The sequence below is a fragment of the Pelodiscus sinensis genome, chromosome 4 (assembly GCF_052426305.1).
Source record: "Pelodiscus sinensis isolate ZL-2025 chromosome 4, ASM5242630v1, whole genome shotgun sequence".
NCBI classification, from domain to species: Eukaryota; Metazoa; Chordata; order Testudines; family Trionychidae; genus Pelodiscus; species Pelodiscus sinensis.
This window is the reverse complement of record NC_143055.1, coordinates 30,202,723-30,223,692: the sequence shown is the minus strand read 5'-3', so window position 1 is coordinate 30,223,692 and position 20,970 is coordinate 30,202,723. Positions and strand designations below refer to the sequence as shown.

General features: G+C 42.9%; 1 protein-coding gene across 1 annotated transcript; it reads left to right on the top strand.

The window, feature by feature from the left end:
- Positions 1-926: 926 nt before the first annotated feature.
- On the top strand, positions 927-20,657 carry QDPR (quinoid dihydropteridine reductase). Its single transcript, XM_006136990.5, has 7 exons — positions 927-1,110; positions 1,597-1,689; positions 4,378-4,474; positions 8,302-8,442; positions 12,617-12,725; positions 14,270-14,353; positions 19,186-20,657. Exons 1-7 carry the CDS (start codon positions 931-933, stop codon positions 19,289-19,291), a joined length of 810 nt encoding a protein of 269 aa, XP_006137052.2. The 5' UTR covers positions 927-930; the 3' UTR covers positions 19,292-20,657.
- The last annotated feature ends 313 nt before the right edge of the window (positions 20,658-20,970 follow it).

The window sequence follows — 20,970 nt, the reverse complement described above, 5'->3', positions numbered from 1 at the left end:
GCAGCCTGGGCCAGCAGGAAGTCTTGCTGGGTTCCATGCCTTTGAAATGAACAAGAGCCCAGGGGCATTTCAAGCAGAAGTGCCTGTGTGAGCCTGGAGTCAGCAGGAGTTCCCATTGGCCCCGGGGTTAGGGGCAGATATAGGGCAGGGCGAGCTGGGTGGCCCAGGCCCCATGCTTCAAGAAGCCCCGTGCATGTGCCGTGGCAAAGGGGGGGGCCCACGAAATTGGACTGTCCTAGGCCCCTGCCTGGGCTGCACAGGAGTCTGGAGCTGTCAGTCCTCAGCGGGGACTCTTGTGCATTTCAAAGTGGCACAGTGCCACATGGAGCCCAGGATCAGCTGGGGACTCTGCAGCGAATTCCGGTTCTGCAGAAATGCCACATGGAGCCCAGGATCAGCTAGAGAGTCCCCAGTTGACCCCAGGCTCCATGTGGCACTGCCACTTTGAAATGCCACAGCATTTCAGAGTGGCAGCAGTGGAACTGAGCCTGGGATCAGCTGTGTGGCATTGCCCCTTTGAAATGCTGCTATGGTGTTTCAAAGCGGCAGCGCCTCAGGGAGTCTGTATCTTGGGCTCTGTGTGGCATTGCCGCTTTGAAGTACCTCTTCCCCTCCTTTGCTGCCTCTATCTGATTGAAGCAGCAAGGGGGGGGGGGAGTGACTAGTTGTCTTGACTAGCCGACAAGTAGGTCAACTAGTCCTTAACTTCCCTAATCTCCCCAGGGTTAAGGGCACTTAGACACACGTGCTAGGCAACGCAGCGGTGCTTATGGGAGCCTGGAGGTGGTACAACCCGCCCGGATCCCTGACCCGGGGGACCTGGCGCAGCGCCGCCGGCCGTAGCATCTCAGCCAGCCTAGGTGGCGATGGCGAGGGCGCGCGGAAGTGGAAAGCGAACGCTGGGCGGCCCGCAGGGAGGCGGAGCTGCTGATGGGGCGGGCCCCGGCCCCAGGCTCTGGCAGGCAGCGGGCTGCAGAGAAGGCGAGAGGGAGCCAGGCGCGCAGCGGACGGAGCATGGCAGCCGCAGCCGAGGCGCACAGGGTGCTGGTGTACGGCGGCAGAGGGGCGCTGGGTGCCACGTGCGTGCAGCATTTCCGAGCCAAGCACTGGGTAACTAACCGCCGCCGGAGCGGGCTGGGCCGGCAGCCGCTGCCCGGGGAGCTAGCTCCCCACTGCCCTGTGTAGCGCAGCTCTGCACCGCTCTGCGCGGCTTCGGCCCAGCGGCCAGGGCTCGCCCCGGCGCTGTGACATTGGATTGCAGAGCTCCGAGAAACTAGGAGCGAGACGGTAAATCTCTCGCGCAGATGCTCGGCCATCTCCTCTCCTCTGCTGGCGAGGGAGAGCGTTTGAAGCCTTCCTTGCCGCTAATCCCCACGGCGAAGGGAGGCTTCCTCCCCCGAGGAGTAAAACGCGCCTGCTGCCTCCCTTGCAAATCAAGAGCCTTGGTTTCGTACCGCGCTGTGCAGCGGGCAAAGTACAGACACTGTATTCCCCCGCCCGCCGTAAATACTCTTTAAAATCTCTCATTGACTGCAACGTTGTTGTTGTTGTGTATTTTAAAAGCAAAATGTGTTTGCTGATCTTGTTATCTATCAGTGGGTTGCCAGCATTGACCTCGCAGAAAATGAAGAAGCTAATGCCAATGTTGTTGTGAAAATGACCGACTCCTTCACTGAGCAAGCAGAGCAGGTGACTTTTATTCATTTTACTTTAAACGTTGTGATAAAACTTGTAGCATCAATGGCTGGGGCAGCTGTTTTGCGTTAGGTGCTAGGGCAGTTCTTTCAAGTGTTGAGAGAAGCACTAGCCTTTTAACTGCCTTAGGACTTCAATATAAAATCCTATCTACAATAGAATATAGACTAGACCAGTGGTTCCCAAACTTTTTGGCATCACGCCCCCTTTTTGATTTTTGAGAAACCCTCAAACCCCCCTCCCCCATAGCAGCAAAACTTGTTGAACAAAGAAAAAGCTGAAAAACAAAAATAGCAGCAAAACTTGCCAGGAGAGGAGACTGGGTCACCTCGCGCCCCTCCTGGAATTTCTTCACGCTCTCCAGTTTGGGAATCCATGGACTAGACTCTATTGCTTTGTTCCTTGCAAGCTGTTTTTCTGGTCCTACACAGGTCATCTTCAGCTTGATACCTGGCTTCTGCACTGATATGTATTCATATTAAAAGGTCCCATTTGCTCTGAGGGCATCCTTTTATTAAAATCCATCTTTATCTTTAAAATCTGTACCTGGATAACAACAAACCGTAGACTGATTCTTAAAGAATTTTACAAATCTGTCTCTCCCCCCCCCCCCCCCTTTGGTCAAGTTGGTTTACTTTTTGCACTTTGTGCAGTGAAACTAGGATTGCCAGTTTTACTAGTAGGGATGTTAAATTTCCACTAGTCAGCTAATCAAGTAGTTGATGGATTTTTCCATTACTACTTGATTAGTTGTGGCGGGGAGGGGCGCTCACTATCTTGACTGTCTGAGTGGGGATCTTGGTACATTTAAAAGGCTGAGGCACAGCAGTCAGACCTGGTGCTTGTGGAAACTGCTTGAGTCCCTGCTCGCACTGTTTCCCCCACTGCGCCTCTGCCTCCCCGGCTTCCTTGGTGGAGACAATGCTGGGGGGGGGGGGGGAAGTGACTAGTCGAGTAGTGAGTCGACTCCCTGATAAGCCTAGGCTTATTAGGTAGTCAACTAGCCACTTATACCCCTAGTTGCTAGTCAACTTCACTGTTTCTTCCTTGTCTGTCAGAATTCTGCAAAATTGTGAAAAGACAAATAGTTTTATCAACATTCAGTCATCAGTGAAGCAAGTTCCTCACATGGACATGTCCATATACTCATGCAGAGTATCAGTGAAGTCAGTGGGGCTTCTGTGAACTGATGGGTCTAATTGTGCAGAGCATCTCACAGGACTGGGGCGAAAACATTTCTATGAAATTTTCTGAAACTGAAAAACTAAAACCAAACTCTGTCTTTATCTCTCACCTAATTCTGGAGCCTAAATTTCCCCACACTGTCATTTTAAAAAAAATTGTAGATGTACTACAGTATTGCATTACCTGTCTCACCTCGTCTTATTTCTTTTTTTTTTTTAGCAGTGTTCTCACTCACATTTGCAGTCAAGCTGAATTAGAGTTTTTCATTCTGAACTGCAACAAGCCATTTGTTAATGTTCTTGTTTACACCCCCTTCATTATGAACCACAGAAGCAAGCCCAGCACTTTTCCTGAGAAGCCAGTAGAGCTGGATAGGCTAATTGAAAACAGTTTCTCTGCATGAAAATGTTTCTTGGAGACTTACTTGGCAACTTATTTTAGAACTTGGTCTCCTAACTTCCCACTTCTTTCTTGAGTCTTGGTCCTGAAATGTATTGTGTGCAGATAGATTGTTGTGCCTGTTCAGAGCCTCTGACAACTTGATGGGGCTGCAGATAGATGCAACAGACCACCCCATGCACAGCTTGCAGAATCGGGGCCAAAGTGTTACTGTATTGTCAGCAAGTGAAGCTTTGTTCTTCATATATTAGCATGTTCCTCTAATTGTTGAACTGAATCATTAGGCTCAATATTACTTTTATGCATGTATAACTCAAAAGGCTTTCAAGTATCAGAGGGGTAGCCGTGTTAGTCTGAATCTGCAAAAGCGACGAGGAGTCCTGTGGCACCTTATAGACTAACTGAAGTGTAGGAGCATAAGCTTTCGTGGGCAAAGACCCACTTCGTCAGATGCTCCTACACTTCAGTTAGTCTATAAGGTGCCACAGGACTCCTTGTCGCTTCAAAAGGCTTTAAAATAGATGGTGAAGTATTTCAGATCTCAAATTCGTCATTTTTCCTGCTTTTTTAAAGGTTGGTCTCTTCTTTAAACATGAAACAATTTGATTAGACCCTTAGAAATTGATCTCTCGCTAAATAATTGACACAAGTGTTCTTGGTGTAAGTTCCACAGAACTAAAATTCAGTACTAATATATATGAAGCCCTACACTTACAAGAAGAAATAAAAACAGGGTAGACTAAAAGTATAAACTCTCAAGCTTTAAGCTTATAAATGAAAGTATAAACTATGTTCTCAAGTAATAGCAAACTAAGGGCCTGATTCTGAAACTAACTGATCCTGCAAGTCTTATTCTCACATTAGTTTCGTTGACATCACCTAGCACATAGTTGGTGTTTAATCTCTTTTCAGTATTCAGCATTGTTGTATTGCTTCCAGTGGGTAGAATCATAAACTCTAATTTTAAATAGCTGTTTACATCACCATGAGTGCAACATGAGTTAAAAAATACAATGTAAAGATAGTCTGGGTATTTTACATTTTCTTCAATGAGGTATTTTCAGAATGACTTCATAATTTCTTTGGGATATATTTCAGGTGACAGCAGATGTTGGAAAACTTCTGGGTGAACAGAAGGTGGATGCTATCCTGTGCGTAGCTGGAGGATGGGCAGGTGGCAGTGCAAAAGCTAAATGTAAGTCCTTTGTTAGTTGCATATTGGCAAACACATTAATGCAATGGGATGGAAAAGTCATGGTAAAAAGGAGATCTCTCAGATTAAAATTTTTCCTTTACTGTGATCACACAGAAAGGGAGATCCAATTAGCTTATTGGGATATAGATCACTTGAGTGCCTTTCATAGCTTTTTCTAATTGGTGTTTATATATGATTAATAATAGTATCTTGCTCTATTATAGCATTTTTCATCAGTGCATCTCAAAGTGCTTTACAAAGGAGGTCAGTATCAGTATCCCCTTTTTACAGATGGGGAAACTGAGGCACAGAGCAATGAAGTGGTTTGCACAAGATCACTGGTTAATTCTGGTAGAGCACTAGACTTTGGGTCTATATCTGTTAGGTCACACTGCCTTCCACTGTCTTGAATGTTGGTGTATCATTGGACTATAATGTTACATGCTGGCAAGATCTATATAAAAACTTGAGAGCTTTTTAAAATGGATTCAAGTCTTCAAATTTAACATTAAAATGTCTTGTTACTGAGCTCCTAATATTTCATAATAGCCAAAATGGAATTTTTCTAATGTAGGTTAGAATCCCCCAAATCATTAGTCTCATTTGCTATCTGGAGTATACAAAGCAGTTGATGAACCCTCTTCTCCTCACCCCATACAAATATACAAGACAACGGTGTTTCTTACTTTTAAAACCAACATAAAAAGAAGACATTCAGTGCTGCTGAATAAAAAAGTACATATTTGTGGGTTTTTGTTATAATCCAACACAATGCAGTTACAGTTTAACTACTATACATGAGGCAATAGCTTGTGACAAGTAACAAACTAATATTACTGTCAGGATGGCAAACGAATACCCTTGGAATGGGTGGTCATCTTGTCTACTTCATGCCACTAATGTGTGTATATTTGAGTTTAAGCTAGTGGGTTTTCTTATGGAAATAAACACCCTAAATGCTACAGATACAGGTATTCAATATTATGATTTGCTTAATCTTAATTTTCCTCCTCTTTATCCCCCAATAATGTGTTGCAAACACAAACCATCGCTCATTATTTTAAAATTCTATTTTCATTTTGAATTGACTGTTGGCAATACTAAAATTCTTTTAATTGACACTACATGCAGGCCAGTTCTTTGGAAATCTTGAAATTCTGAGCATGTCTTGGCAGCATTAGTAGAATTTGTACCACCTGTCTGTTTTGAACAATAGTTTTATGAACAAAAGATGTTTCCCACTAATTCCTTTATGTCTTGGGAGATCTCCATCCACTAGCCTGCATAGCTTATAAGATCCAACAAGACTCAAGCCAAAGGAGAAAATGGTTTGCAGTCTAACAGTTAGTATTGTTTTCTATGAAATTCCAAGGAATAAGTAAATAGTAGTTGCAATCAAAACTAGGTTTATATAATATTACAGAGCACTATCCAAAGGTCACCATTGCAGACATAAAATATTTAAGAGCAGTCTTTGCAGTCACAGAAAAGAAAAATCATAGGGCACTAGATTTTGTAAGGTGGTTTCCCCATTCAAGAACTAATAGACTTAAACCTACAGTTTATGTAAGACAACACAACTTTATTTTATACAGCTTCTCTCCTACAAACTGTATGGTCTATAGAATTAAATAATACAGTTACAGAATTAAAAGAAATAGAGAGAGAAGTTAAGAAAAATAGGCGAGGAAAAAAATTATTTTCAAAGCAGATATAAAAGTCATTCCAGAAGGTACGCACTTTAGAGAAGAAGGCTTTCTTACCATCACTGGTGAGACAAAGCAGAATGGCAGAGAGAGGAGGCTGTCGCAAGATGGACACAAGAGGAAGGGAATAAAGAGAACAACAAGCTCTTTAATGCTGATGAAAGCACATCTATTAAAGTTTTAGAAATGAGGGGAGTTCTGAACAGGATCTGGAAGCGAAAGGCAAGCTGGTAGAACTGGCTGAAGATAGGGGATGTGGTCATTCTTGTTACAGTGAAAAGTCTGGTAATACAATTGTATGTGCCATTGAACAGTGACTTGGGGAAACCAAAGAGAATGGAGATGCAATGAGCAAGGTGAGACACTGAAGGCATTGATTAAGATTTCAGCAGAAGTGGATTATATGAAGTGTTATAAGGCAGATTTGCACACTATTTGAGTCTCTATGGTGGGATTCAAGTTAGAACGAGAAGACTTTTGCATTCTGCATCATTGACCCAACTACAGGTTGAATCTCTTAGGCTATGTCTACACTACAGAGAAGATCAAAGCTGCTGCTGTCGATCTTCCAGGGTTTGAAATAATGGGTCTAGTGAAGACATGCTAATTCAAACTGAGAGGGGCGCTCTGGTCGATGCCGATATTCCTACTTCCATGAAAGACTTCCTACAGTATGGACAGTGCCAAAAGTTGAGTTAATGAACAGGCAGTCCCCAACTTACGCAGATCTGACTTATGTCGGATCTGCACTTACGAACAGGGCTTTTCTCGCCCCAGAGCTTGCGGGCGGCGGGACCGCCCAGAGTGCAGCGGTCCCGCCACCGCGTCCTCCGGGGTGAGAAAAGCTGCTCCGGGTCTCCCTGGTGTGCTGGGGGGGACTCCCCAGCACAGCAGGGAGACCCGAGCAAAGCCACACAGGCGGCGGGACCCTGCTGCCCGTGCGGCTTTGCTCCTTTGCCCTGGAGCAAAGCCGCACAGGCAGCAGGGTCCCCGCCTCTGCGGCTTTGCTCCTGTCTCCCTGCTGTGCTGGGGGGGGACTGCAGCACAGCAGGGAGACAGGAGCAAAGCCGCAAAGCTGCACGGACAGCGGGGTCCCGCCGCCTGTGCGGCTTTGCTCGGGTCTCCCTGCTGTGCTGGGGGGGACTCGCCCCTAGCACAGCAGGGAGACAGGAGCAAAGCCGCAGAGGCAGGGTACCCCACCGCCTGTGCGGCTTTGCTCGGGTCTCCCTGCTGTGCTGGCTTTGCTCTGGGTGTCCCTGGTCTGCTGGGGACTCCGCCCAGCGGACCAGGGACACCCGGAGCAAAGCCGCATAGGCGCGGGACCCACCGCCTCTGCGGCTTTGCTCCGGATCTCCCTGGTCTGCTGCGGGGGGGGGGGGGGGGGGGGGCGTGCAGCTAGTGCCCCCCCCCCCCCCCGCCCAGCAGACCAGGCTTTTGTTGTGGATGCCTGGGGTGGAGCAGCTGTGGTACTGCCGGGTTGGTCCTGCGGGGACCTACCCAGCAGCGCCCCAGCTGCTCTGTCACAGGCTCCAGAGTCAGCTGCTGTTGAAACTGATCAGTGGCTGATTCCAGGAAGCTGGGGACAGAGCAACTCTGCCTCAGGCTTCCTGTAGTCAGCCCCTGGTCAGTTTCAGCAGCAGCGGCTGAATCTGGAGCCAGTTCCGATTTACGTACAAATTCAACTTAAGAACAAACCTATAGTCCCTATCTTGTACGTAACCCGGGGACTGCCTGTACTTCAACTTCAGCTACGCAATTAACGTAACTGAAATTGAGTATTGTAATTCTACCTTGTCCCTAGTGTAGACATATCTTTAGTTCAGCATTCCCTGGTCTGGCAACATCCGTGGTCTAGCATGATTTTAGTTGGCCACTTATCGCGGATGTGTCCAAGTTTTCCAGGGTCTCATAAAGTTTGTTTACAGCCACCAGTCCTGGCTCTTAGTGTCCTGTGCTATTATTTAGCTCTTATTTACTCCTAACTGCTTCAAAGAACCCAGTAAACAGTAATGCTGCCAGAGAACTTTGACCTCTTGTGGTTGGGCAAATCCTTTGTTTGGCTCCAGTCAGGTCCCAAAGATGCTGGACTAGAGAGGTTCAACCTGTATTTTGTTTTTCCAGCTTTATACAAAAATTCTGACCTGATGTGGAAACAGAGTGTTTGGACATCAACTATTTCCAGTCACTTAGCCACAAAACATCTGAAAGAAGGAGGCTTATTGACACTGACAGGAGCAAAAGCTGCTTTGGCTGGAACTCCAGGTAACAAACAAAATGTGGTGGTTGCTTTGACACCAACAATAATTGTTTTAATTATTCTTATTTGAAAAACAACAGTTTTGCTCTCTCAACATTTCTTCCCATATTACCCATATGGAAAACAATTGTTTGAATCCCTTGAGGAAAGTTAGGAGCTTCAGGGGGTCGCTGAGTTAGTCCGTTACAGGAAAAAAAACAACAAATGGTCTGGTAGCACTTTATAGACTAACAAAAAAAAGTTAGTTGTAAGTTGTTAGGAAAGTTGTAACTTCACAATTGACAGTCTTAAACGGATGACCAGTATAATGCAGTAAAATAAAATAAAATCTGTTGCATAAATGCTACTTGTCTGGCTTTAGTGAAATCTTTCTGTAATATATCAAGCTATCAGAAGTACCTGGGAAAATAATTAAAAAATAACACATTAAAATGTTAGGCATAACATTTAAAGAACTTGGAGAAGGTTAAGTTCCATATTTGCTTTCTTGAAAGGCAGAGTTCTTAGGTAACTAGCTTTTTTTTTTTTTTTAAATTAGTGATAACACAGTTATTTTTATTGAGTATGGTATCCCTGCTCATGTTCTGAATCCAGTCCACCTTGTTTCAGACACAGATAAGTTTGATGACCTTCAGCCTCTATCTCTATTAGTTGTTTAATATAGGTTTTGTGAAATATGCCTTGTGATCTTTGATCTTATGTCAGTTTTTCTCGCTCTTTGTAGAGAAGAAAGTCTGAAAGCAATTAAAAAAACCCAGACACTAGGGGACTGAGAGTGTGAGGTATACAGAAATTAACATTCCTTAAAGTCTGCAATATTTTTCTGAGGTTTGGATGAAATACTTTTCATTTCAGTATCTCGTATATTAATTACTTAGATCTTTTAGCTATCTGCAATAATATTCTGATGTAACATAAGAAACTGTGAACGTTGAAATGGTGGAATAGTTTATAAAGATAAGGGGCTCAAAGGGTGCTTCTTAAAGCTATGTCTAAAAACAGAGGTAAAGGAAATTATAACTGTTACCATTATATTTCAGAAAAGTACACTGTTTTTTAGTTTGAGTTGCCTTCTATAGTCACATGGTTAAAACTGCATCTAACCTAGTCTGATAAAATTATTATCAAGTGGGAAGTGTGTTTGTTACTTTTTTTGAACTAGATTGACCATGTACTACATAAGAACGGGCGTACTGTGTCAGACCATCTAGCCTAGTATCCTGTCAGCCGACAGTGGCCAGCACCAGGTGCCCCAGAGAGGGTGGACCGAAGACAATGATCAAGCGATTTGTCTCCTGCCATCCCTCTCCAGCCTCTGACAGACACAGGCCAAGGACACCATTTTATCCCCTGGCTAATAGCCTTTTATGGACCTACCCTCCATGAAATTCTCTAGCTTCTCTTTAAACTCTATTATAGTCCTAGCCTTCACAGCCTCCTCTGGCAAGGAGTTCCACAGGTTGACTATACGCTGTGTGAAGAAGAACTTTCTTTTATTAGTTTTAAACCTGCTCTCCATTAATTTCATTTGGTGTCCTCAAGTTTTTCTATTTAGGGAACTAATAAATAACTTTTCTTTATCGGCCCTCTCCACACCACACATGATTTTATATACCTCTATCATATCCCCCTCAGTCTCCTCTTTTCTAAACTGAAAAGTCCCAGTCGCTTTAACCTCTCCTCATATGGGACCCGTTCCAAACCCCTTATCATTTTAGTTGCCCTTTTCTGAACCCTTTCCAAGGCCAAAATATCTTTTTTGAGGTGAGGAGACCACATCTGTACACAGTATTCAAGATGTGGGCGTACCATAGTTTTATACAGGGGCAGTAAGATATTCTGTGTCTTATTTTCTATCCCTTTCCTAATAATTCCTAGCATCCTGTTTGCCTTTTTGACCGCCGCTGCACACTGCGTGGAAGTTCTCATTTTTTCTATTAAAATGCAAATAGGTGAATTCTTTAGAGTAATTCTGTGACATTTTGTTTAGGCAGAGAATCGACTTAATTTTCTTTCATGTTTTGAGCAGGATGGTTCCAATCACTGTGGATTTTTAGTACAAGCAGTGCTGTGGGAAAACACATGAATCTTATTAAATATAAGGAGGCATTGGGAAAGAATTGTTGCTCAACTAGTGCAAATATGTCTTCTGACATTTTAGGCTTGTTATTTATAATTATGGAAGTCTAGTTATTCTTTCCCCCTATTCTTGTTTTTCAGTAGAGTCTGGAAACTAATTTCCTATTTAAGTACAGTAACATTAAATGGGAATTGCCTACAGCTAACTGGAAAAAAAAAGAAATAGAAGGGGCACAGAGATGTATGACAAAATTATTTAGAGTCAAAAAGAGACTTCACTATATTGAAAGACTGGGACTATTTGGTATGTCTACACTTCATTCCTTTCTCGCGAGAGTTTTGCAAATGCAGACACCCGAAATTACAAATGAAGTGGCGATTTAAATATCTAAATCCCCCTTTTATTTGCAATTTTGGATGTCTGCATGAAGAATGACGTGTAGACATACCCTTTGGCCTACAAAGAAGACAGATAAGAGGTGACATGACATAAAAACAACTAATAGTAAAGAGAATGTAAATTGTCCACTTCTGTTTCAGCCTTCTCCTAATATACACACATACCATTACCTAAAACCTATAGGGCAACATATTTAATATTGATCAAAAGAAATACAGATTGAAACTCTTTGGTCTGGCAACATCCATGGTCCGGCATGATTTTACTTTGCCCGATGTCCACTTCTCATGGGTGTAGCCAAGTTTCCCGTGGGCCCATCATGTTTTTTAACAGCCGCCTGTCCTGGTTCTCAGTGTTCTGTGCTGTTATTTAGTTCTGATTTACTACTATGAACCCAGTAAGCAGTGGAAGTGTTGGTAATGCTGCTAGACAATATTGACCTTCCATGGTCCAACAAAATCTCTGATTCAGCACCAGTCAGGTCCCAATAGCTCCGGACTAGAGAGGTTCAACTTGTACTTTACACAGTGTATAACTAGACTGTGGAACTCATTGCTGCAAGATATAATTGAGAAAAAGTAACAGATACTATAAGGATGGTGAAAATGTATCCCCAGTTATCGTAGCTAGTATAAGACCTTTCTTTTTGGAAAAAGGAAGATTCATGCGTCAGAATTTAATTTAGTTAGTAACCAATGTGGGTTAGAAAGAAATCTGCCCATAATTAAAGTCATTACATGACTTTCCACTGTGAGATTTCTGTAACTTCCACTAAAGCATCTGGTAAAGTTTTGTGTCAGACATACCAAGACACAAGACTGGATGGACCATTGGACTTTTCTATTATGACTATATATTTACCCCAGATTCTGCTAACATTTAAGCACTTGTTTACTTTTAAGTATGTAAATTGTTTGATTGAAGTCAGTAGAACTAGTCACTAAAGTTAAGTACACACATGCACAAGTGTTTGCAAGATTATGGTCATATACAGAGCTATCTAGTCAGCTATCTAGGATGGTGTAGAAATTGGTGAAATACGCAGATTTGATTATTCCAAAACATTTCAGAAATTTGAGTAAATTTCACTGAAGTATTCATTTAGAAAAACAAAAACATTCTGAAAAAATTGAAACATTTAATTTCAACATTTCCTAAAAAGAACATTCAGATTTTTTGAAACAGCTTTTTTTCCCCAAAACATTTAATTTTGTTTTAAACATTCAAAAATTTTTAAATGGTCAAAAATTAAACAAAATGTTTTATTGAACTTGAAGTAATTTCTTCAACTTTTCAAAATTGCCAATGAAGTGAAAAATCTGTTATTCTCTCATCTCTAGATCTATCTTCTATGTTTTTTTTATAAAAAGAAGTGCTCTAACAATGTGTTCAGATCTATGGCACGGAGTTTATGAAACAACTAAGCAAATAATCTTTTAAAAAATTCCATGTTGCTAGATCAGTTGAGATCTGTAAAACAGCACAGTTCCTTTGTCCTTTTTTAAAAAAATGCATATAATTTTTGCAATGTGCCGTTTGAATAATTCTGTTACCAGATTCCTGCAGCTAAAGATAAACCTACTTTTAATCAAATAACATAGAAATTTTCACTGTTTCTTTTTATACAACGCTTGTCAGTGAGAACTTCTTTTCTTTTTTTTTTTTTTTTTTTTATAATGTGCTTTGTTTCTACTTGTTAGGGATGGTTGGGTATGGCATGGCGAAAGGAGCAGTACATCAGCTTTGTCAGAGTTTAGCTGGTGTGAATAGTGGCCTGCCATCTGGATCTGCTGCTGTTGCTGTTCTGCCGTAAGTCGTTGCGGAGCTACCTGTGCTACTGCATTGTTTAATTTTAAAGTGTAACTGCAACTAAGTGACACATGGATGGGCTTCCTTTCTTCTCTGCTACAGACAGGGGCGGCCTGTCCGTATAGGTGAACTAGGTGATCGCCTAGGGCGCCAAGTTAAATGGGGCGCCAAATGGTGGCACAATATCATTGAGGGGTTTGGAAGTGGGGGCTGATTGCATGGTTCGCCTAGGGCGCCTGTTGCTGGCAGCTAGTCTAGGGCTGCCCCTGGCTACAGATGTAATTGTTTATAAGTTGTTGTGGTTTCTCAAAGCAGGCACGATGCATCCCTCTTCAGTGGTCTAAATTGAACATACCTGGTATATTATAGGCACTGCCATAACAATACATTACATATTTTTTCTTTCCTGTGCTAAGAGAAGAAATCATTGTTACAGTGATGTTAGAAAACCATGACTTAACCTTCATAGATGGTTAAGCCATGTTTAAATAGGTGTCTAAAAGTGCCACATTAGACGTATGGAATTGTTATAGTTCAGGTGGAAAAAGAAAAAAAATAGCAGGAAGTCATATGTAGCTGAAAATGGTTTTGAATGTTTGCATTCACTATTCCTTAATTTTGTTTGGGCAAAGTTAGCTGATGTCTGTCAAATTTTACATCTGAATGCCAAGTGGTATTTAGTGCCAAGAGGAAAATATGTCTTGCCAAACTTTTACCTTTAAGATTTTTTTCCATAGAAATGAAGCCTTTACTGTAGTGAATAATATTCAATCTCTTCTTTGTAGAGTGACTGGAGTAGCTAAAGTAATTGCCCTGAAGACTTGTGAATACAAAAGCTTTAGTTTCTCTTTTCCTTGCTACAAGGCTACTATCTGCCTGCATTGGCAGAGGTGTGGCTGACTGGCCTAATAGATATGGAAAAGATCTAACTTCTGTGCTTGCCTTCAGAAACCTAGCTAAGGGTTTGAGTATTTCCTTTTCAGGTCCAAGTCAAACACAGTCTTTAAAGATTGTCAGTACTCAGAAGTATAGAAAATGCTGTCTGAACTCATTTCATTGCGTCTCCCCTTGTTTTGTCCAAGTTCCTCCAGTACACTTCTTTTTGGGCAGGGAATGAACATACAGGATATCTGAATAATTATCACCTGCCTCTGCAGAGTACCACAACAGGCAGATACCAAGTTCACACTGATTTCTTGGCTACCAACCATTCCAAACTTGCTTAGATGCCTTGAAAGATTTTCTTCTGGTATCCATTTTTAAGAGCGTTATAAGCGTGGGATATTCAGCAACATACCAGTGATGTAGGCATTTCCCCTCACCTTACAAATATCATCATACTAAATTATATAGATTTAAAAACTTAAGACTGATCATTACATGCTGTTAGAAACATGCAGCTTTCAAGGGAAATCTATCTATCGTCTGGATTTCAGTGCCCAGTTTTGAAAACTCAGCCTATATTAAAGCAAAGAGCGGAAGAACAGATAGCTCTTATCAGAAGCATGATGTACAAATGAAAGGCTTATCTCTCTCAATTGCAGAGTTACCTTGGATACACCAATGAACAGGAAATCAATGCCTGATGCAGATTTCAGCTCCTGGACACCCCTAGAATTCCTTGCAGAGTGAGTATCTGCACAATGATGAAACAATTCTTAGCTCTCCTTTCAAAACAACTGGGTGTTTTTTTTTTTTTCCATTTTCTCCTATATGCATTCGTGGGCTTGTCACTTGTATTTGGATGTTTGTGTGTGCACCCCACTTTCTGTATCTTGAAGTTAGGTTAAGCTTATAGGGGTAGATCCTGGGCTAGTGAAAATTGGCATCACTCCATTGATTTCAGTGGCCCTGCATTAATTTACACCAGCTGAGGCTTTTAGCCCAGAGTGCTTTAAAGTCAAGCAAGCCTCATAAAACATGCAGACAATTAAGTTAAATCACAGACAGCTGTGCCAGACGTAAGCAGTCTAGTTTAAAGGTAAAGTGTAAAGAGAAACATGTCTTTGCCTTTACTGCTCCTTTTATATCATGTTAAAGTAGATATAGTTTCCCCTACTTCTGTGTGCCCACTTTCTTCCTGCAAAAGTGGTGTTGTCTGCATATTGATTCAGTAATATCACTCAAGTCCACACTGGCTAGAACTGTGGAGGATCTGACCTGAATGAAGCAGCGAAAAGACTCAAGCTGAGCTGCAGATCTCTTTGCTCTATACTGAGGGTTAAAGGCTTAGCATCCCCTTCTTTGCTCAGCTGAGGGGAGGGAAACCAGCAGCCCATTTGTGCTGGGTTTTTGTCATTATTCAGAACAGGTCCTTTAAAGATCTTGCCAAAGATGGCATGGCACAGAGAGAGAAGTGGGGCCCTGCTATAGAGTTTTGTATCTTTTTTTAAAAAACAGCAGTATTTTTGTGGGGGAAAGGAGGAAAGAATGGAATCATATCCAGTTTCATACCTCATAAAGGGCATTACAAATCTCTCTAGTTTTGTAGTTCTCCCTTTAAACCTGCAGAAGCCAGAACACTTGGAAATGAGGCTGAAGCTGTGTACATCACACCATTGTTCCTACAGCCTGTCTGTATTGACTCTGTATTTCCTTGCCTTTTGGAGTGCTTTAGTTGAATGTTCCATTCAGAAATGGGTTTAGGCAGAGGAGTCCTAGACAGCAGAGTGGTCCTTTAAATATGGCAGCTCAACCAGCTAACTTGACATCTGGTTGGTTTTAAAAAAAAGTAAGTACTTTCAGGTGCTTACCTGCACTCCTGAGACTTTGGCCAGATGCTTTTGTTTTACAAACACATTCCTAATTTTGTTTTTATAAACTGCTTTTCTCTTGTGAGAGATGCTCACAAACAGGAGAACTCATTCTGTGTGTGAGAATGTGTGCAGAGTGCTGCTCAAAGCACATAACTTGGGGTAGGGAACACAATCTGTTCCACTAGAGCAGTGGTCACCAACCAGTCCATCGGGATCTACTGGTAGATCTTGGAGCCTCTGATAGGTGATCTTGACTGGTTTGTCCAAGAGGCTGTCAACTGCAGCACTTCAGCTGCCCCTCACCCCACTGCTGCGCACCTCCCTTTGCCTCGGAGCTGTTTCCCTCTCCCACCCTGTATTCTGCCTCCACAGAATGGGGGGGGGGGGGTGAGAAGCACAACAGGATTTGGGATGGAAAGAGTTTGCTGGCTGCTTTTGAGAGTGGTGCAGGGCCAGCGCAGGAGTGAGCCTACCTTTAGCCTCACTGCACTACCACACCTGTGGTAGTCAGTGTCTAGCTGAAGCCTGCATCCTGAATCCCTGTCATGGTCATGTACTCCCTCCTGCACCCAACCCCTGCCCCAGGCTCAGCTGAAAGCCCTTCTCACACTCCAAATCCCTTAGCCCAAGGCCAAAGCCTGCACCCCAACCCTCTGCCCCTGTCTGATGAAGGGGAGGGAGAATGGAGGAGGGAGGGAGGAGGGAGTGAGCAGGGACAGGGCCTTGCAGAAGGGGCACGGAGGAGGTGAGACACAGGGTATGTCTACACTACCCCCCTAGTTCGAACTGGGGGGTAATGTAGTCATACGGAGTTGCAAATGAAGCCCGGGATTTGAATTTCCCGCGCTTCATTTGCATAAAGCCGGCCGGCGCCATTTTTAAATGCCGGCTAGGTCGGACCCCGTGCCGCGCGGCTACAGGCGGGGGGTTCGAACTAGGGGGGTAGTGTAGACATACCCACAGGTATTTGAGTTTGGGGTAGATCCTGGATTGCACTTAAATTCAAAAAGTGATCTTATCCTTTAAAAGGTTGGAGACCACTGCACTAGAGTAATGTTAGCCATAGTGGGTAAAACAGTTTCTCCCCTGCCCCCTCTTTTTTTAGAGAGAGATTTTAAGTTGATGGTGCTGAAATTGTTTTATGATTCAGCAATGATCACACTCTGTAAGAGGCTTCTTCACACTTTCTGGTAGAGTCAAAGACTATTTCCCTATATTGTGATTTTTGAACATGTGGGGATGATAAGTCAGCCAGGACCTCCAAAATCTTGAGATGACCTTAAAAACAATGCTCTTTTTCATTTGCCTCTGGGTTGCTGAGCCTGTAGGGTGCTAAAGATTTACTTACTTAATGAAAGCTGAGATTTTCACAGGAGGAGGCTTTAAGGGAAACACCAAAGAGCACTGATGACAGAGCCTTCCTCTTGAGAACACCCCCCCCCTCTCCCGTAGGAATTCTCACACCATTTGATACAGGCTGAATTCTTTAGACTGGCAACCTCGGGACCTGACAGGTGCTGAATCAGAGAATTTGTCGAACCATAGAAGGTCAATATTGTAGTCATTTGGTCTCTTTACTTTTCCATCGAGGTGAATAAACCAAATAACTCTTGCAATGCTGCTTAATAATGTAAGGCTGTACTAATACATCCTGTATAAGTCTATGTTATACAATTGTACTGTATTGATACAAGGAAATAAGTAGATAAAAATCATGCTTATGCTTTAGCAACATTTCCATCACTTCCACTGCTTTCTGGTCTCTTTAGAGCTAAACAGCAGCACAGAACTCTGAGAACCAGGGCTGGTAATGGTAAATAAGCTTTACAGGACCATGGAAGACTTGGCCACAGCCATGATAAGCAGACATCTGACTAATTAAATCATGCCAAACCATGGATGTTTCAGAGTGTCAGATTAGAGTGCCAAGTATCAGAGGGGTAGCCGTGTTAGTCCGAATCCGCAAAAGCGGCAAGGAGTCCTGTGGCACCTTATAGACTAACTGAAGTGTTGGAGCATAAGCTTTCGTGGGCAAAGACCCACTTCATCAGATGCATGTAGTGGAAATTTCCAGAGGCAGGTATAAATATGCAGGCCAGGATCAGGCTGGAGATGACAAGGTGGATCCAATCAGGGAGGATGAGGCCCACTTCTAGTAGCTGATCTGGAGGTATGAATTCCAAGAGAGGAGAAGCTGCTTTTGTAGTTAGCAAGTCATTCAGTCTTTGTTTAATCCAGAGTTGATTGTGTCTAGATTAGAGTGGTGCAACCTGATTCTGGCCTGCATATTTATACCTGCCACTGGAAATTTCCACTACATGCATCTGATGAAGTGGGTCTTTGCCCACGAAAGCTTATGCTCCAGCACTTCATTCTGGGATTTATTGTGCCCCAGAATGCATTGCATTGCATCAGATTATATAACCATTCAAAATGGCTACTGCAGAGTGAGAGCATGGGGATAGAGTATGGGCCCTGAAAAAATGCCTTCATTCTCTGAATGAAATTGTGTTCCTCTGTTCCATCCTCAGCAGCTACACAAGACCTTTGCAAAATCTTCAAACTAGGGCTCAAATTGAGCATGGGCAAGAAGGTAACCCTCTGAGAGGTGAATTCAAGTTCCATTGCTCCCTTCCAAGCCCTAACGAATCATTTCCACAATTTGTGTAGTTCAGTGGAGTGATGATGGGAGAGAGTGGTTGAAAGGACAGGATGCTTAGGGAAGGGAAAAATGCTGAAAGAAAAGAGCACTAAGGAAGGATAGAGCATGAAACCAAGAAGGAAACTTGGGACAGGGAAAGGAGGACACTGGCAGTGAAGGAAAGAGGAAGGAACTGGCAGAGACTCAGTATGATAATAGGGTTAATGAACAGGAGAGGAGTGGGGGGGAGGGGGGAATAAAAATACAAAAGGAAAGAAAAAAAATATATGAGAGAGGAAAGAACAAGCAAAGACACAGCTTTGAAATGTGAACTTTATTTTAGCCATAATTTTCAGTGAAAGGATGAATCTGAAGGGGAAAAATACTTCTTTTAAAAAACATATTGGGATGCCAACAGTATTTTTTGTTTTGGGCTCCCAAGTATGGTTCTAGAACATAAGAACGGCCATACTCGTGAGACCAAAGGTCCATCTAGCCCAGTATCCTGTCTTCCAATAGTGGCCAATGCCAGATGCCTCAGAGGGAGTAAACACAACAGGTAATCATTAGTAATCCCCCCTCCGTCATCCATTTCCAACCTTCTTAAGTGTTACTTAAAAAAAAAAATCCACTAAGAAATTGAAATGTTTTGCAAGCTTTCAGAGCTGAATCAGGGTACAATTACCTTCCACCAAAAGTTAACTTATGTATGCACGTTAGACTTTTCAGGTACACTGCACACAGTCTGAAGATCATGGAGATAGAGCCTAACAGGATAATAGGTGCTTGGTAGACAGATGAGAGCCTGCTCTTTGCCCTGAAGAACTTACATTCTAGGCCCCAGTTGTTCAATCAGCTCTCCCTGTGCAAAGCATTATAGATTTCAGTGGGACTCTGTGAGACTGTAAGGCTCTACTCTCATGGAGACAATTGTAGGATGCATGTTTAAAAAGACAGCACATAGCGATGGAAGTGAACATCACAGGCTGACTTTAACACCCTGCCTATACACACATAATATATTATCTCTTTTTCTCTCTCTCTTGCTTTCTCTTTTTAACAGAACCTTTTATGACTGGATCACAGGCAAAAACCGGCCCAGCTCAGGCAGCCTAATCCAGGTGGTAACCACAAGAGGCAAGACAGAACTAGCGGCCGCACATCTTTGAGATTGATCAGTGTAATTGTTTGTGAAAACAGCAAAGGAGAAAATTGTAGCATCCTAGTCCAGTTTGGGTGATCTTCTGTATCCAGTGATTGTTACCTTATTTGTGAAACAAGAAGTTGAATAATATTTCTCTGTTCTTAGATGCAAACAACATTCCTCTACCAAAAGATGTTATCTTCTATATATACCAAGGCTATAGATTTTTAAGATCTGCAAATAACCCTCTAGAGAAAACGCAAGATAAGGATACCTCTGTTTAACACCACTATTTGCCTAAATATATTCATCAGAAATTGTGTTTAATGATATACAGGGTGAACCTCTCTCATCTGGGACTCTCTAGCCCGGCAACATCCATGGTCCAGCATGACCATGGATTTTGCTAGACCAGAGAGCCCCTGGACCAGAGAGCCTGGGGCTACAGGGCTGCTTACAGCCATGCTCTGCACCATGGGACAGAGGAACCACGGCAGTCTGGGTGCACCGGGGAATGGAACCGTGGCATCCTCGGCAGCCCTAGAGCTACAGAGCCCCAGTGGCCTGGAGCCACAAAGCACTAGAAGCCCCAGGGAGTAGAGCTCCAGTAGTCCTGGGGCATCATAGCTGTGGCAGCCACTATGGCCCCAGGGAGTGGAGCTGCAGTGTTCCCAGTGTCCCCAGGACAGTGGAGCAACAGCAGCCAGGACTGACCGACAGACCTGAGAGGCAGCAGCCTGTGGGCAGAGGAGCTTGGCAGTGGAGAGAAGAGTCCTGCTTGGTTGCTGACAGACAGAGAGCCCAGAGTTTATCAGCAGAGGGGCAGAATTGACCTCCCCTTATCCAACAAACTCCCGCCTTTGGGACTGGTCCGGTCTCAGGGTGCTGGACCAGAGAGGTCTATCCTGTACCTACATATATAACTATCCAGTTGTATGTGAGTTGTCTTTTGGGCATTTCAGCAGTATTGTTGTGTGTTGTATTATTATCCTAATGCTAATTTTGGTTTTGGACAGAGATATAAAACAAAATCACTGCAACTCAGTCTTGTTACCCCTTTTCCTATGAGTATCCTATACCATTTCACATTGTTCCAATTGAACCAATGGTACTGAATAAAGGTTAATTGCATATGATGGTGTTGCAAGATTAGAATCCTTAAATTGCCTTAATTCTTTTTCAAAGCATCTGTCAGCCCCATAATTATTGTAGGGTGTTGCCTATTCCAAATAACTGATATATGATATTCTACATGTGTCTTGTGTAACTCTTGCTGGCTCTTTGCACCTTCAGATAGTAAAGTGCTCTACGATATAAAAGTAGAACACACAGATTATTGTTAGTCTTATACAGGATTTTGTGCCAAATAAATAAATACATATATAGCTTTATTTGTAGAATTGGTTACTTTATAATCTAAATCTGTAGTGTAATATTTACGGGGATTTTTTCCAGTGCTTTCAAAATAACTGTTAGTTCCACAACTGAGATTATTGTACACAAACAACAGGAATACTTTACGGTCTCATGTTTTCTTAGAGCAGAGTTATGAAAATGTATATAGTTTCCTACTATAGAGAGGAAAGGAGAACCTTTTAGCATTTCTCTAACAGGGACTTGCCTTATCTCCTTTGTATCTTTTCTTTGCTATACAAAAACATTCACGGAGAAGTGTCAATGAGTGGTCTCAGATCTCTGTGTTCA